This window comes from Ochotona curzoniae, unplaced genomic scaffold, assembly GCF_017591425.1.
Source record: "Ochotona curzoniae isolate NIBS_2020 unplaced genomic scaffold, NIBS_Ocur_1.0 scaffold_3223, whole genome shotgun sequence".
Classification (NCBI taxonomy): Eukaryota; Metazoa; Chordata; class Mammalia; order Lagomorpha; family Ochotonidae; genus Ochotona; species Ochotona curzoniae.
Genome location: NW_024467108.1, coordinates 1,126,388 through 1,144,678, shown reverse-complemented (window position 1 = coordinate 1,144,678; position 18,291 = coordinate 1,126,388). Strand labels below are relative to the sequence as shown.

At 39.7% G+C, this 18,291-nt stretch overlaps 1 protein-coding gene and 1 pseudogene across 1 annotated transcript; one reads left to right on the top strand and one right to left on the bottom strand.

The window, feature by feature from the left end:
* Positions 1–869: 869 nt before the first annotated feature.
* On the bottom strand, positions 870–1,831 carry LOC121145288 (annotated as a pseudogene).
* An 11,693-nt stretch (positions 1,832–13,524) lies between these two features.
* On the top strand, positions 13,525–14,475 carry LOC121145287 (olfactory receptor 52A5-like). Its single transcript, XM_040964017.1, has one exon. It carries the CDS (start codon positions 13,525–13,527, stop codon positions 14,473–14,475), a length of 951 nt encoding a protein of 316 aa, XP_040819951.1.
* The last annotated feature ends 3,816 nt before the right edge of the window (positions 14,476–18,291 follow it).

The window sequence follows — 18,291 nt, the reverse complement described above, 5'->3', positions numbered from 1 at the left end:
AGATTTATTTATTTTACTTGAAAGTCAGAGTTTTAGCGAGGTTGGGGGGAAGCACAGGGAAACATGTCTTCCATTGATCCGTTCTCTCCACAGATGGCTGCGACACTCAGTGCTGGGTTGGTCAGAAAACTCAGAACAAGGAGCTTGATTCAGGTCTCCCACATGGATGTGGGGTCCAAGAACCAGAGTCAGTCTCTGCTGCTTTCCAAGCAATGAGCTGAGGATGTTTAATGCTTAAAATATGAGATGAATGCATGATGAAAAATACTCCAAATTATTACCATGTTTTATCTTTTAATTTACAGAGTATTAGCTCTTAAAGAAGTTCTGGTTTCATTGTGAAAATAAACTCTCCAATGTTTTGACTTTATCTTAAATATCTTCTCTTTGTGAATGACTGTACAAGTTCTTGGGGAGTGTTTTTGAAGAGATAAGTTATACTGCTGAGATCACCACTGTGAAACCACATTTTTATAGTCGTTAGCTGCTATCACATCATTGTTAGTCATAATTACATTCACATTTTCTAATTTTTAAAGGAATAATTTTTTGAAAGAATACTTGATTCAAGAGTTGAGGGAAATTCTCTGAAAAAACAACGTGAGTCTTGAGAGAACCCCATGTCACATCATACTTTCAGTACAGTGAGAAAGTGATCATTATAAAATAAGCTAAACTGTATTGAAAAGTGAATCCTTATGCACCTGTGTGTGGCAACAAGTTGTCTTTGGAAAAACTGATAAAACAATCTTTGAAAATGGACACATGGTCTACTTATAATTTTATTTAAAAAACATCTACCTTTCCTGTGAAAAGGAGATTATGAAGGTTATCATTGTACAATGCTTCATGACAACTTACACAGATTATTATGCAATGTGAAGGAGGAGTTTTAACTCTGACGTGTGAGCACTTATTTTGAGAACTCCCTCCCTGACCTGTTTGGTCTTCACTCCATAGACAATGGGATTGAGCAGGGGTGGAAGAAGTAGGTAAAGGTTGGACAGTAGAATATGTACATAAGGGCCAACGTTGAAGCCAAACCTGTGTACGAAGGGTGTAAAAAATGTGGAGAAAGACAAAGATGTGGGCTGTGCAGGTGTTGAATGCTTTGAACCATGCCTCCTTTTGGGGGCAGTTTGAAAACAGCCTGGAAGATAAAGGCATAAGACAGGATGAAGATCACATTGAATCCAAGCACTGAGAAAGCCATAACAGTCCATATGCTTTCTTGGCTCTATGCTGTCTGCGGCCAGCTTTACCACAACCATGTGCTCACGGTATGAATGAGCGATGATTGTTGTCCGGAAGTGCTTCAGGTGCAACTTAACCAGCAGTGGACACATGGTGATGATTACAGATGCCCGGAGTGCCACCACAGTGACGATGCTGAGCAGCACCTTCTTTGTGAGAATCTCAGAATGTCTCAGGGGTTTGCAGAGAGCCATGTATCTGTCAAAGGCCGTGGCCAGAAGCATCCCAGACTCCATGCACTGGAAAGTGTGAGTGAAATACATCTGGATCAGACAGGAGTCAAAGTAAATATGTTTTGATCTCAGTCAAAATAGCCCAGCATTTTGGATTGGACTATTTTGATACATAAGGTCAGGCTGAGATCAGTAGTAGCCAACACAGCTAAAAGGATAAACATGGGCTCGTGGAGGGTACGCTCAGTGTGAATGATGGTGATAAGGAGGCTGTTTCCAACAATGGCCAGAACAAAAGACAGGAAGAATGGGATCCCAATCCAGTGGAGCACTGATTCCAGGCCTGGAATTCCAATTAGCGGGAAGACAGAGGGCTCAAAGAAGGTGTGATTGTTAACTGGCATAATGAGCAATAATGGCAAATCCCTCTGAGCTTCAAATCTAATCAGAAACAATAAAAATTAGTAGCATTCATTTTGCAAGATTATCCTGGAAGATATTAGGTGAAAGTGATATAATTTGCTGCCTTCTTCTATTGCTAAACTGAACTTCAGCCTAGTTTAATAGAGGCTACTTTTTAAAGGATTTCTTGTAAATTGTAGTACTATGCACTTACTTGTAGAGCAGTTGGTTTCATCTCTACATCTACAAATGCTGACATGAAACCAGGAGATATGAAGTTTTCTCTTAACTTTTTAGCTCAAAGAATTACACAATTATTAAACAATAACAGCAACAAAAATACAGAGAAATGCATTGTGTATTTTCCGTTAAGGTACTGTTATAGTGTGTAATATTAGAGCCTTTAAAAACAACAACGACCCAGTATGTCCCACCCCATAATGCTCATGAAATAACAGGTGTCAAAAGAAAGGAATAACTTGCCTAGATTAGTGATAACAAGGCAATAGGAAGCTTTACTCTTGGCGAGTGTTTTTAAAATGTCAGGAGTTGCATTAACCAGGACTACTAGACCAGTAAACCGGTGGCATTAAGGACTTAGCATGCACTGCCTCTAGGAATCATGGAACACGACTCTCATGAAAGAGATTTCATGCCTACAATTTTTCTTCTCTAAAGTTCAGTAGCTTTAAAATGGTCCAAAAGGGAGGTGTGACACCAGTGACCCAGCAGTTAAGAGATGAGTTCCTGTTCAACCCTGTCTCACCTTCAAGGGGCTTTAGCAGTTCAGGTGAGAAGATACAATATCCAGGTGTTCCTTATGGCATCCGGACAGGTATTTACATTTATCTCCTCACCATCCTCCTTGCTCAGCATTATGCACTGCTATCTGCATGTTTGACCTCATAATAATCACCTCTTTTCATTCTTTTCTGTTTGTTCTGTTTCAGGCAATCTATTATGATACAGTGAAAATCTAAATACTCCTTCTAGATAGTGCTGTAGTACTGACACAAGTCTGAACTCTGGAATCAAACGAGGAAACGCTTGTGGGGGCCACACTGAGAGGTGGATCTCAGGACAGCAAGAAGCATAATGGCCATGGGGTTTATAAAATTTAAGACACTTCCCTAAGGAGACAGATGTATTCTGGAGAGAGAAGATTGCTATCTACCTAAGATTGCTGTCTACCTCCCTTCTGAGACCTTAATTTTCTCTTCATTTGCTGATATTCTGTCCAATAACAAAACATAAGCACAACAATAACTACAAAACACTAAAGGAAAACGAACAAAGCTGAAATCAACAAAAAATGGTGTTCATAAAACCATCAATAACAAACATCTGTTTCTCACATTTCTTCTTTTTTTAAAAGTGTATTTATTTGAGTGCCCAGCGTGGTGGCCTAGTGGCTAAAGTCTTCACCTTGAATGTGCCAGAATGCCATGTGGGCTCCTGTTCTAATCCTGGCAACCCCAATTCTCATCCAGCTCCTTGCTTGTGGTCTGGGAAAGCAGTCGAGGACGGCCCAAAGCCTTGGGACCCTGCATGCACATGGGAGATCTGGAGGAGTTCCTGGCTCCTGACTTTGAATTGGCACAGTACCGGCCATTGCGGTCACTTGGGGAGTGAATCATTGGATGGAAGATCTTCCTCTCTGTCTCTCCTCCTGTCTGTATATCTGTATATCCTACTTTCCATAAAAATAAATGAGTCTTTTTTAAAAATCTCTCTTTTAAAAAAGTACTTATTTGAAAATCAGAGTTATTGAGAGAGAAGCCGAGACAGAGAGAGGAAGAGACAGACGGATCTTGCATCAACTGGCTCACTCCCCGTCTGGCTCCCAAAAACTAGGGCAAGGCCAGGTCCAAGCCAGGAGCCAGAAGCTTCATCTAGTTCTCCCATATAGTTTTCAAGGTCCAACCACTGGGACTTTTCCCTCTGCTTTCCCAGGCAGTTAACAGGGAACTGCCTTGAAAGGAGAGCAGGACATGAACCAGTGCCTGCAAGGCATGCAGGCATTGCAGGTGGTATATTCACCCCAAATGAGGATGCCAGTCTTACTCTCACATTTGTAATAACATTTTTACACACCCTTGAAGTAGTATTTCAAAAAGTTTATTTAGTATTTAAAATGAAATTAGCCTGCTATGCCTTTCAATAAATTCACAATCTTCCAGCATGAGTTGTATATTTAATCAATAAGCATTTCACAGTATACATCAAATCAGCAAAGCAAAACAAAACTAAGCTATCTTCAAGTATGCCACTCACATTCTCACTTAATGACCTAATCTTGGTCTCCAACATGTACATTACAAGGATCAAGGAGAAACCATATCTCATTTTAATGAATTACATATGTATTTTTAAAGATTTATCGATTTATTTTATTTTTATTGGAAACCCAGTTATACAGAAAGGAGGAGAGGCAGAGAGAAGATCTTCCATCCATTGAATCACTCCCCAAGCAGCCTCAATGCCAGAGCTACGGCAATCTGAAGCTAGGAACCGGGAGTCTCCTCTGGGTCTCTCACTTGGGTGCTTTGGGCCATCTTTGACTGCCTTCCCAGGCCACAGGCAGGGAACTGAAGGGAAGCAGGACAGCCAGGCTTAGACTTGGTACCCATAAGGGATCTTGCCGCATGCAAGGCAAGGACTAGGCTACTGCTCATGGCACAATTAATTATATTTTTAAACATTAAAAATAATTTAAAATTTATCTTATTACATTTGGCAAACGAATGGTTGCACGTCTTCCAAGATTTGTTTCAAGCTTTCTTCTACAATGTTTTTTACAGTCTTTGCCAAATTTGCTTTATTTCTTCTAATGTATTTTACATTTTTCCTTTTCCAGATAAAACAACTTTCATTAACACATAATGTATGTCAAGACCAGCCATGAAAAGGAAGATCACAAATCATGAAAAATAAGCAGCTCAGTCAAGAAAACATAATGTTTCAGTACACAGATATAATCTATCTCTCTGCTTTTGGAATTCTTCCTTAAATACACCTACTAATGCATTGCAGTTTTGACAACACAACCTTGAAATATATTTTTGAAAACTCATTCCTAAGCAAGCCACTGTTTGTTTTCTATTGTATACCAAAATTTAAAAGTAAATTTAAAACTATTTATTGCAAATGTATATGTGTTTGCTTGCCTTATTTCACAAGGAAGCACGATATAATGATTTAATAATGAATTTGCGCATAACAATGGTTACAACGTTCCTGGTGATTGGAGGAAGTGTCCCCAGGGACCGATAGTCTTCAAATTCCTGTAGTTCTTCTTGTATCTAGGTATGAGATAATTTGTTAGGTTGTTCCTTTTATTCCTTCATTTTTCAGAAGAACAAAGTTTGTACACTCAACATCACATCCATGATCAAACCAAAGGATCATGAAAGCAAACAATGGGAGAATAGCACCAGGAGACAAGAGAGGAACAAGACAACAAAATGTGACTCTCTGAAAACTGGAACCTTACACTAAAACTAGTTTTTGAACTTCATAATAGAGAATTATGGAATTTGATTGGATGTGTTGAAGAATATGTGTGAGATGTTTTAGTGGGTCATAAAATATTGTTGTGTTTATGAATAATTAATAAATATTAAAAAATCTTGGTGGAAAGGAAAGAGCACATTCGAGGGTAAGGTACTGTTTTGTTGTAAGGTTGAGTACTTCCCATTCAGTGTATTGTTGCTTAGGGTAATTTCCATTTTCACTGAACTTGCATAAAAATATATACCATAGTTAGCACTTGACTTAAAAGCTGATGAATATGACTTTTTAAAAAGATTTATTTATTTTTATTGCAAAATCAGATATACAGAGAGGAGGAGAGACAGAAAGATCTTACGTCTGATGATTCACTCCCCAAGTGACTGCACGGCTGGAACTGAGCCAATCTGTAGCCAGGAGCCAGGAGCTTCTTCAAGATTTCCCATGTGGGTGCAGGGTCCCAAGGTTTGGGCCGTCCTTGACTGCTTCCCCAGCCCACAAGCAGGGAGCTGGATGGGAAGTGGGGCCACCAGGGTTAGAACTGGTGCCTTTATGGGATTCTGGCATTCACAAGGCAAAGACTTTAGCTGCTACTTAAAAACAAAATTAACTACAGAGTATGTAGTCTTTATATAGATTAATTTTCCTATGCTGTTTGAATTTAGTATGAAAAATAATATTCTAATTTGCTTTGTTGATTGTGTGAGATAAATTAGCATTCCAACCAAATAAAATATCTTTCCTAAAAAATAAGCTTCCAAGTTGACTATTAAATCAAATGCTATAATATTTAGATTGAAAAATATCAAAAACAAAGATGTCTTTTGACCAAATTTGTATTCTATGTGATCTCAACATGCAGCATTTGAAACAAACACAAATCAAACTCTCATATATTTTCTACAAATATGAATCTATTTTCTCTAGGATTCAATTTTATTTTTAATGTATAATTTACGTAAGTATATGTGCATAGCTTGTATCTGTACATACTGACAAGTGCATATAATTAATCATATAAAACAGAAATTTTTCTTTTTTTTTTACAATAAATCGATTTTATTGTTGATGATATTTACATAGTTACGCAAGATGCATGCCCATATGGACAACTGATTAGGGTGGAGAGGGTCAAGAAAAGGGGGGAATGTGGATGAGAAAACTCTTTCTAATCTATTATTTCTTCCAGTATTTGGGGAAAGTGAGGAAGAAGGATAGAGGGTGGCTCCAAGCAGCCCAATTGCATGAGGACCCGGGGATGGGCAGCCACCCGATGTAATTCCAGGTTCCCTGATGTGGAGCATGTTCTGAGGGTACTGCTTAAGTGTTTTTGATGGTTCTGAGATGCTGTTGATTTCATTTATTTAAAATTAAGGAGATCCAGGCCCGGCGTGGTGGCGCAGTGGTTAAGGTCCTCGCCTTGCATGCCCGGGATCCCATATGGGCACCGGTTCTAATCCCGGCGGCCCCTCTTCCCATCCAGCTCCCTGCCTGTGGCCCTGGAAAGCAGTCGAGGATGGCCCAAAGCTTTAGGACCCTGCACCCGCGTGGAAGACCGGGAAGAGGCTCCTGGCTTCGGATTGGCATAGTATTGGCCGTTGCGCTCACTTGGGGAGTGAATCATCAGACGGAAGATCTTCCTCTCTGTCTCTCTCCTCTCTGTATATCCGCCTTTCCAATAAAAAATAATAAAAATAAATCTTTAAAAAAAAATTAAGGAGATCCTTCCAAGATCCACTTGCTGACATAGTCCACCTTACAGTCTCCACTTGCCAAGATACTCGCTGTCAAAGCTTGGCAAAGATTGTCGTTCAATTTGTTCAGTACTTCATGCTATAAGACATCCTCTGCAGGCCTCCATGAACTGGTTGTCATGTCCCCCATGTGCATCTGGGCATGCCGTCCAATGCATAGGCTTCAACAACCAAGGAGACCCAGTTCTAGCATAATATGGTCAGATCACAAGTGCTGTGAGTTTCCCTGTTTGAGTTTTGAGTCCTTGGTCCAGTTGGGGTTCCCCAAATAAATCTTATCAGAGGAAACCCCAGACCTGACTCCTGTGTGTGCCATCCAGTGTGGGGTCCAGTTCAGTCCATCACCCATAGCTCCTCTGTCAGGTCACCTGCAAGTGGCAGATCTTGGGCACACTGTGCGTCCTTGACCTAATCTGACTTGGTCCACTTTCTGTCCTGGCAGGTACAGCAGCTTTACCAGACTCGCCCATAAGCACTCCAGCTCTTACCACTGGCTGCTACAGCCCAGCCCTGCCTGGCCCTTCCCAGACCCAGCTCTTGCATCTTTTAGCAGGTGCAGAGATCTAGCCTAACCTTTCCTACCGTTACCCTGGCTCTTTCAAGCACTAGTGGGTCCTGGAGTCTAGGCAAGTCTGGTTCACCCCAGATCTAGTCCATACCCATGCCAAGGGATGCTTCAGCATTATCCAACACAGTTTGCCACTCTTATTCCAGCTCTCATGCTCACTAGTGTTAACTGCAACCCAGCTGGAGCTTCCCCATAGCTCCCTGACCAGGCCTCCCAGCCACAGAGCTTGCACGTACTGGTGGTTTCTCTGACCCTCTCAGACAAAACCTAACAACCAGCTTGGCCTTGCTTGTCAGATGCAGCCTGGCCTGGACTGACCTAGCCCTAGTCCCAAGTTCTGCTGGTGGGTGCTGCAGCCTAGTTGTTCCTAGCCTGCTCCCATCCTTGGCTTTCATGCAAACTCTTAGGTGTGAGGGCTTAGTCTAGTCCAGCATGTCCCACACCCCATCCTGGCTCCTGTGCATGCCAGTGTGCTGTGGTTTGGACTAGTCATGCCTGGTCTTCCCCACCCCTACCCTTTCCCCCTGAGCCAACCCACATGCCTGCTGATGAGTGAAGCAGCCCTGGTGGTCAAACCAACAGCCAGCTGACTCACGTGCTCAGAAGCAGAAGCCATGGTCCATAGGGCAGTTCCTCAAGTTCTCCCACCAGGCCAACTCCCAGACCCAGATCTCACACATGACAGTGGGTGTTGGGCCCTTACCCAGCACAGTCTGACTGCTGTCTCAGCCTTTGTGTGTGTTGGTGGATGTTGCAGCCTGGCCCACCTCACACCCCATCCTTGTGTGCACCTGCAGGTGCTACAGTCTGTATTAGTCCAGTCTGCTCCTAACCCCAGCATCCATGAATGTTTGTGAGGTCCATGTTCATGCCTAGCTCAGCACATCACCATTCCCAACCCTTGAGCAAGCCAGCTGGTAGGATGGTCCCACATAGATGAGCCCGCAAATCCCCCATAGAATCTGCTCCCACACCTGGTTTGCTCACATGTTGGTTAGTGTCATGGCACAACCTGGTATGGTCCACCCACTTCCCCTAATACTCACTGGCAGGTACTCTGGTTGAGCCCTGCCCTGGTTGGTGGAAGTCCTGTAGAAGTCACTCCTCACCTGTAGCATTCTCCTTCAGCAGTCCTCCCTCTCACACAGCCCAGACCCCCATTACCTGAGCAATCCACAGTCCCCCATGGCTGTGAGCATGCAGATCCCCAAGCCCAGTCCTCAGGCGGTGTTTCATGCCACCCTGATGGGACCAAGCACAGTCAGGCGCAGGGCCCCAGATTTCGTCTGCCAATATGCAAATGTCTGCCTCCTCCCACGTATCTTTAAAAAGAAAGAAAGGGGAAACAACAGAATAGGCATCTATGTGCCACACTGGTACATTTAAACCAAATTTGGCATTAATCAAGTAAAATGTCTGCCAGCTATTAGATGTTTTTTCTCACAGCAATGTGACACTTGCCTAGCTACAATGCAACCTAGGCAATTGCCTACAGCTGGGTAGAATGTTTGTGTTTTAAACCATCCAATTGTTCTCTTTCCCATTTAGCCTCTGATTCTTCTCATTCCTCACCCAAAATGAACCTGATATTTTCACCAAGTAATTTCATTGCACTTTCTAGAATTTTATATAAATGAAATACTGCAGTGAATCACTGATTTCTAACTACTAGCAAATATTGACTCTACAGATTTGTTGTCATTTCTGCTATGCCTCCATATGTATAAATAATTACCTTTATTACTAAATAGAACTTTGTTATGTATACTTTCAAGGAATGATTTGCATATGCATTTATTGATAAGTAATAGTTTCATTTCCTCTTTGGGTCAGTTATAAATATAGTGGCTTTGAACTTTCCCATGCACTCCTCGTATGCGCATAATGCTTCCATTTGTGTTGAGCAAGCATCTCCCAGTTCAGTTGCTGTGTCTGGTTATTGCTATAGGGTACTAATCAAAAGCTAATGATAAACTTTTGTTTTCTTCAAAATGTCTCTCTTTTCAATTCATACACTTTTTTGAAAAAGGTTTATCCACAATTTAGCCACATTTTGTTGTTGTCCTGTTTTTCCATTTTAACTATTCCTGTGTAGGTATGGTAACATGTCATCATATATTTAACATGTATATCTTTGATGCCTTATACCTATGAGTTTTAAGGATTATAACAATATTTGCATTTTTACCTTGTCAAGTGTTCATTTATGGTTCTTTGGGCTTTTTCCATTTTTTTTTTACTTGTTTTATCTTGTTTCAAAGAACTTTAATAGTAGTAATGGCGGCAATAGTACTTACTGTAGTAGTTGCTGTAGCTATGTGCACTGAAGCTGTAGTATTTATTGCATTTATACAGATGATTGGCACTATTTTGTTTCCTAATCTACAAGCCTGGCTAAAGGTCTGACCTGATCCAAATGACCATTTTTTTTTTATTTACAGCTTACAAAATCTCCATTCCTTGGGTTTTCTTTTCCAGTCTCTAAATGATCTCAGATACATTGTGCTGTGAAAGTGACCCATGATTTGATATTGCTTGCTGCTCTGTCCTTGCAAATAATCTCCTAGGTGTAACCCAGGGCTTTTTGGACATGTACCTTCAAGCAATGAGTATCTTCTTCCTGCCAAGCACAAATGAGTTGGAAGCGTGATGACTTCCCTGGGGGCCAAGTCTGCAGTGTTGCCCTGGGATCAACTCAGATCCCAAGAACGACTTGAAAAAATGAGGAGAGGCACTTGGGCATTTATATAATTCGGTTCAAAATTTGGTATAAAGAGTTATTCCATTCATTGTCCTTGCGTATCACTCCTGTATATCTAGGTGAGTTTCTGCTCCATGTTTGAGAACATGAATATGACCCCATGATTTATGATTAACTATGGATATTTTAGGAAGAAGTGAAAAGAACATCAGGTAAGATGATCTTATTTCGTTATCTCTTAGTAGTAATCTTTCCTTTGCTGTGGTCATCCTCTTTCTATGTATCCACATGCTGTATTTTTGGCAACAAATATCATATCATATCATGTCATATCATATCATTCCTACATGGAAGAGAGAGGTTTTAATTGCATAGAAAAATTCCTTAAGGCACAATTTTATGTTAATTACTACGAAACAATTTTAACATTGCTTGGTTTATTACATTTTAAGATAATAAAATTGTTTGTGGTTTGGAGAGAGTGTGTGTATAGCTTGAGCCACATGATTTGAATGATGTGAAGCAAAGGTAAAATTTAGGACCATCCTATACAGTTCAGAATTCTGGTCTCACTGCAAGCAGTGACTTTAGCTCATACCTCAATCTCAAAACCCAACCTTCCCTGTATCAGGCACACTAACAACTTGTGCTTTTGTTTTTTACTTCCTGCACTTTACTCTAACATTATTTAGGAGAACCTCATATTCTGCGCCCTTCTGTTGTGTGAGCAGAGATGACCATTTTCTGTCAGATAAAGCTAAATTGCACAAAATGCATGCCTTAGCAATGTTGAAGCAATCTTGAATATGATCTCTTTTTCTAAAACAATAAATACAGTGTTCCTATTCAAGCTTTCCTCATCCTCTATTACAACTTTAAATTAGGGTTATTTCTCAGATGTAGTAACCAAATCACTGAAATTGATGGAATTTATTGACTGTATCGTCATCTGTACATGACTGAGGAATCATTTGACTCTCATGATGGTGATCACTTGTTTTGCTCACACAAATTCCTGACCTTCCATACTCGCTGAGCAAAGTCATCCAGTTCATGTGTGTCCTCTGAGGAAGCACCTGGTCACCTACCTCATTTCTGCGTTCTGTTCCACATTTCCTCCAGAAGGCAGTATCCGTCTCTATCTTCACAGCTCTTCACGGGTTCTTCCAATGTTGAATACTTACTATATTCCATATTCTACGCCAAGACTTTCAGATATATTCTTATTTAGATTCCTCCATAATACTCAGCTAAGTGATATCCATTATCAACTAGAAAAGTATGCATTATATGAATATTTATATTTCTAAATTTATATTCTGTAATTTTACAGACCACACTATCTAGAATAAAGTTAACATAATTAATGACTTATTAAAATGATGGATGGAGCTAATATTTTTAATTTTTCAATTAGATCATCTGAAATCTTAAAAATATTTATCAAGTGCGTGCAGTATTTTTGCAGTTCCTTTAGACCTTGCCTTTAACAGTCTGTGCTACCCTAAAAAGACACATAGATACTATTGTAATAGTATAGGGGAAATGAATGGGGGGAGGAGAGCTGGGGAGGGAGAAAAAAAGAAATCCTTGAACCAAGGGAGCAGTATCATAAAACATACATTTTTTTAAAAAGGCACACAGGTACATATTAAAAGTTAGTTTAGAGAATCCATCATTTCCTTGGCCTAACTTCACTTCATATTGTCATCAAAAGGAATTTATTTGTAATATATTTATATCTGTTTACTTTCCTGACCTCAGCCTTTTGATGTTGTGGCTACAGAAACTCATGTAACAAAACATACTCTTCATCAACTACCAAACATTCTGCATTTTATTACTTTGGGAAATTTACATTTAGATCACATATATATTTGTACTGCCTGGGAGTCATTATTTACTTTTATGATTTTATAGAAGTAACTCAACCAACTTTCTTTTCAAAGAAAAAAAAACCAGAATTTCAATCATTTTGATAATCCACATTTCAGTCAATATTTGTCAAGGCACAATCATAATGGATATATAATAGCATTTTACATGATTTTAAGAATGACTAATGGAAAAGTAAAAATTAATGGAATGCATAAGGTTACATTAAATCTTAGTCATTTTCTAAGAAGAACAGGCTAAAGAATGAATAATCAGAAATTTGAGGTAAGTGTGAAGTGGAGCAATACATGTATGATGCCCAATATTTTGGTTGCTTTCTATGACAATAATTGAAAATAGGATGCTCTGTAGCTTATGTCGAACTCCATTGTAAATGCCAGAGTGTTGTCCTTTAAGCAACAGAAGTTACCCAACAAACTACGTTTTGTGATCTGCATGTCAGGATCTTGATTTAGACTTCTTGTGTTTCCTCTCAGCTTTCCAGCTCCTTTAAGATCTGTGAGTGTTCACATCACTTCACATAAAATTCTGCTTATCCATTAACTTGAAGACTCACAGACATTAACTCAGTAAGTCGAAAGTGTTCAATTACTACTGATGAAATAAAACCCCATACGTGGTGTATCCACAAATCTGAATCATCAGACTGCATACAGCTAATCCAATGGATATTTGTTGAAAGGCCAAGCCTTCTCATTTTCTGCTCCAAAATCCAATCCTGAAGATGTGAAGGAAGCCGTTTACTCCCTAAATCACAGAGAACAGGAATACTGAGAGTCCGCTGCTCTCTGAAGATTCTGAGCTTTCTGATAATTTGGCAGAACTATGACATGGAGGATCTATATTACATTAAGTGTCACAGGGTAATTCAACTAATCTGACATGTATCTGAAATTTGGTCAGAAAAGTTAAGCTGGTCCTCTGACACCACCTGAATAATCTCTGAAGATAAGGAAAAACAAATATCTGAAATCACAGTTTCTTTCAATTTCTACAATATCTAGCTGAAGAACACTGGGTCATTTTCTGTGACTGCAAAAGTTATATGTTACTTTTGGAAAAATATATTCACAGGCTCTATCCTGATACTACCTAAGTTAGTACCAGGACAATTAATGCCACTATGTCACATTTCCATTCTTTTTATTATTCTCATTTTGTACTTTGAGAAGAAATAAAATGACAGTTGTCTTTCTTCCTTTATATACATGCTTTTCCTCTGAGTAGTTTTCAGATTTAGTGGTGAGTGAAAGAGTTAGTAGCCTAATGGGATTTACCAACATGTCTTATCTGAACCCGAGGACAGTGGTCCTGCTTGGGATCCCTGGGCTAGAACATGTGCAGTTTTGGATTGGGTTTCCGTTTTTTGGCATCTGCCTGGTGGCTCTTCTAGGGAACATCTTCTTACTCATCATTATCCCTTCAGAACGAAGTCTACACCAACCCATGTACATCTTCCTGGCAGTGTTAGCAGCCACTGACCTAGGACTCTGTGTTGCCATTGCTCCTAAGATGTTAGCCATCTTCTGGTTTCACTCTTTCTCTATGGATTTTGATGCTTGCCTCACCCAGCTTTTCTTCATCCATGCTTTTCAGGGTATGGAGTCTGGTATTCTGTTGGCCATGGCCTTTGACCGCTATGTTGCCATCTGTGATCCTTTAAGGCATAGCTCCACTCTCACACCTCTCTTTCTAGTTCGAGTGATACTGATGGTCGCAATCCGGGCAACGGCGCTGGTTGGGATTTTACCCATTCTACTCAAGAGACTGAAACATTTCCACTCTGTGATTATTGTCCACTCTTACTGTGAGCACATGGCTGTAGTCAAGCTGGCTGCAGAAGACACACATATTAACAAAGCTTTTGGGCTTTTTGTAGCTTTTGCAATTCTAGGTTTTGACATGATCTTTGTTTTCATCTCCTACATTCTGATTTTTCAGGCTGTTTTTCGTCTTCCCCAAAAAGAGGTACGCCTCAAAGCATTTAACACTTGCACAGCTCATATCGTCGTCTTCCTGGAATTTTATATCCTTGCCTTCTTCTCCTTCTTCAGTCACCGTTTTGGTCATGTGTCCCCCTATGTGCACATTCTCTTGTCCACCATTTATCTGCTTGTACCTCCTGCCCTGAACCCCATTGTGTATGGTGTGAAGACCAAGGAAATTCGAAAGCGGGTTGCTCAGATTTGTATTCTTAAACCTAACACTCAGCAATGATCCAACAAAAGTAATGTGTAAAATATGTAAAAATAATATGTAAAACACACAACTAGGGCTGTGTGTTTGGCACAGTTGTTATTCTACTGCTTGGGACAACTGTTACCCAAAATATATACCTGGATTTGAGTTTTGGTTCTACTTACAATGAATCTTCCTGTTAATGATTACCCTGAAAGGCAGAAAGGGATGACGACATTAGACTTGAGTTTCGGTAACACACGTGGGAGACCAGAACTGAGTTTGCGGCTCCTGGACTCACCCTGGTCAAGGTCCACCTGCAGTGGGAATCTGAGATGTGAATCGGGGAATAGAATTTTCCTTTTTCTCTCCCTCTCCACCTTTCTACTTTTCCCACTTTCTCTAAGTTACTAGTATAAATAAAAACTTTAGTGTTTATCTCCCCAAAGAATGTATTTCCTTTTGGTATTTTTATTATTTTTCCTTTCTTTCTTCTTTGCTTCTACAGCTATTCTGTGTTTCTGCAACAATATGCTGCAATTTATATTTTGAAAGTACAAAAATGACAAAGACATATTTTATTATTTCTAAAGTTTACAATACAGTGATTTTATTAAAAAAGTATTACATTTTTTGTCATTATCTAGATTCTGGTTTATGTGCCTGGGAAAGCGATAGAGGATGGCCCACTCATTGTGGGAGACCCAGAAGAAGCTCCTGGATCCTGGCTTCAGACCAGTCCTGCCCTAGTCCTTGTGGTTATCAAGGAACTGAATCAGTAAATGGAAGATGTATTCTCTCTATCTCTCTCTCTCTCTCTGCTTTTCAGTTAAATAAACCTTAAAAAATTTAAAATAACACATTTAGTTGCGCAAGTGAGAAGCACCTACACTAAACCTCAGAAGGAATGAGGAATGATATTTTAGAGGAAGTTATGGCAAACATGATTTATTTTGTGAATAATAAATTTTACTTTATATGAGGAAATGTTATTATCCAAGATTTCAATTCATTTTTTTAAAAATATGCTTGATACTTGACAAGTAGAAGGAGAGAAATAGAACTATGGACAGGGATAGAGAGAGACACATAGACACAAATAGAGACCCACAATATTATGTTCTTAATTCTTTCATCATGCACTCATTGGTAGATTTGCCTCCTCAATTGACTGGCAACTTTTGGCACCATTTCAGGAGAGTTTCCTATTCTTCATTATCTCAAGGCTATGACAGTGTCTAGGACATTGCTAGATGCATCGGGAACCAGGTTGTAAGGGAAATGAGCCCCAGTCGCTCTGAAACAAGCATTGTAAGAGAAATTGTATGTCAGTAACAGTTTCTAAATAGTTTAATGTTTATAACAATCATTGTAAATTAAATTGCTAACTGTTTAGAAGAGTGATAGGACAATTTTTAAATATATAGAGATACTACAAGTGGCATTTTCAGTGGAAATGGGAGTTTAGCAATCTATCTGTCTTTACACACACACTCAGTGTTAAAATTTTCTAAGTATTTTGTGCGATTAGAATTCTGTACCTTGTTCCAAAAGAAAGATAAACAAAAAGTCCCAGAGTTAAATTTTCAAATAATTTAAACTCTCTCCTCTCCCATCTCAAAAGTAAAATAAGGAAAGAATGATATATTGAAATACAAGATGAAATATTTCCAAAATGTTCTTTTTTAAAAGAATTTATTTTGAAAGATTTACTGAGAGAGAGGGAGAAATGGAGATATCTTTCATTCACTGGTTCACTCCCTAAGGGCCTCAATGACCAGCAATGTGCCAGTGTATTGCCAGGAGCCAGGAGCTGGGAGCTTTAGGGTATCTCATTGGGTGATAGGGTCCCAAACAGTTGGGCCATTTTCCCCTGCTTTATACAGGTCATTAATATGGAGCAGAATGTGAAATTGAACAGCCACAACATAAATTGGCATCCATTTTGCAGGTATCGCAGGAGGCAGTTCAACTCTATTCCACAACACCAGCCCCAGAACTGCACATTTCAATTACTGCAAACCAGAGTTAAGCCTTTTATAACATATCTCAATGGCAAATTTCTAAAAAAAAAAAAAAAAAAAAAGCTATTCTAAAGTCAGTTTATAGCTTATCATACATTCCAACGAGAATGTTAAACTCATATACCATGCAAATTCTAGCATTTATTAAAATGGTAACAGACAAAACATTGAATACATACTGTGGCAAGAAAACCCAAAACATGTCTCAGTAAATTCCTATTAAAAAATGCCATATTAGGAACTGAAACATCATATGTTGCATTAGATTTTTAGACTTGTTCACCTATTAGCTCCTCACCTTATTGAGACTTTGTGTCCTTTGATGTGTATATCTATCACTGAACCCTGACCCTGGTGACCTTCTTTCTACTTCCAGGTCTCCCATGTGGGTGCAGGGTCCCAAAATCTTAGGCCATCCTCTACTGCTTTCCCAACCCACAAGCAGGGAACTGGTTGGGAAGTGGAGCAGCTGGGACATGAATCAACACTCACACGGGACCCTGCACATGCAAGAGGAGGATTTAGCATCTAGGCCATTGTGCCAGGCCACTAGGTTCTCATTTTTAGCCAAGTCAAGATACTGAAGCAAAGAGGACCTGATGATACTGTCACAGAGAACACTAGTTCTAGAAAGCAGATGAAGCATGCTCATTTTCCAGACATATGCTATACCTGCTTCCATGCGTGGTGATCTAGCTGATTCTCTATCCGTAGCTGGCTATAAAGGGGGATGTTTGCCCTTGGGATACTCTGTCTTTAGTCAATCCTTCATGAATTTCAGCCTAAAGTTGTTAAAAGTTGGCCATGGAATTCTCTCTCTCTCTCCCTCTCAAATTAAACCAAGAACTTGACAGAAGAAAAATATGATTGCTTATCTTAGAAATAAACTATATGATATATTTTCATTGACAAAATCATGTAAGCCTTGGGTTTTTTTTATCATATTTAATATAGATAATGTCAACATCAAGTGAATTACTATTGTGGTGGGAATTTCAAAAGTTATGACATTGATTAAGATTTTTTAATCCAGTATAAGCAATTGTATATATTATCACTCAAAACTGCTCCTGAAGGCCCGGAGCAGTAGCCTAGCCGCTTAAGTCTTTGCCTTGCACACTCCGGAATCCCTTATGGAGTGCTGATTCTAATTCTGGAGGCCCCACTTCCTATCTAGCTCCATGCTGGTGGCCTGGGAAAGCAGTTGAGGATGGCCCAAAGCCTTGGGACCTGCACTTGTGTGGGAGACCTGGAACGAGGGTGCTGGCCTCCTGGGTTCAGATAGGTTCAGCTTTAGCCATTGTGGCTGCATGGAGAATGAATGAAAGGATAGAAGTTCTTCCTCTTTGGCTCCAACTCTCTGCATATCAGATTTTCCAATAAAAAATAAAATAAATCTTTTTTTGAAAAACTGCTCTTGAATCCCTTTCCTGTTTTAAGTCATGGGCTCCATTCCCCTCCACCTTTTAAGTCTTTCTCATCGGGTACAATGTGTCTCACATTCATTAGTGCCCTACCGAATTTTAGATGTAAACCATAAACTCAAGTTGCCTTACATTATATTTCTCAAGCACTGAGAATAGCATTCACTTTTAATAGTATTCACTCCTCTGTCTCTGAAACTGAAATACACTATTGCATTGTGAAGTGATGCAGAGGATTTGGGGAATTGATATAACCTGAAGTGCTGGCACCGAACAGGTTACACGCCTGTACTGCCGCCAATGTGGATTCCCTAGGGACTGACGACAGAGGCTTATTAATTCATTCTTGTTCTGCAAATGAGTTCAGTTACACAGAGCAAGAGGAGCTACACTCATGTACGTAAGAC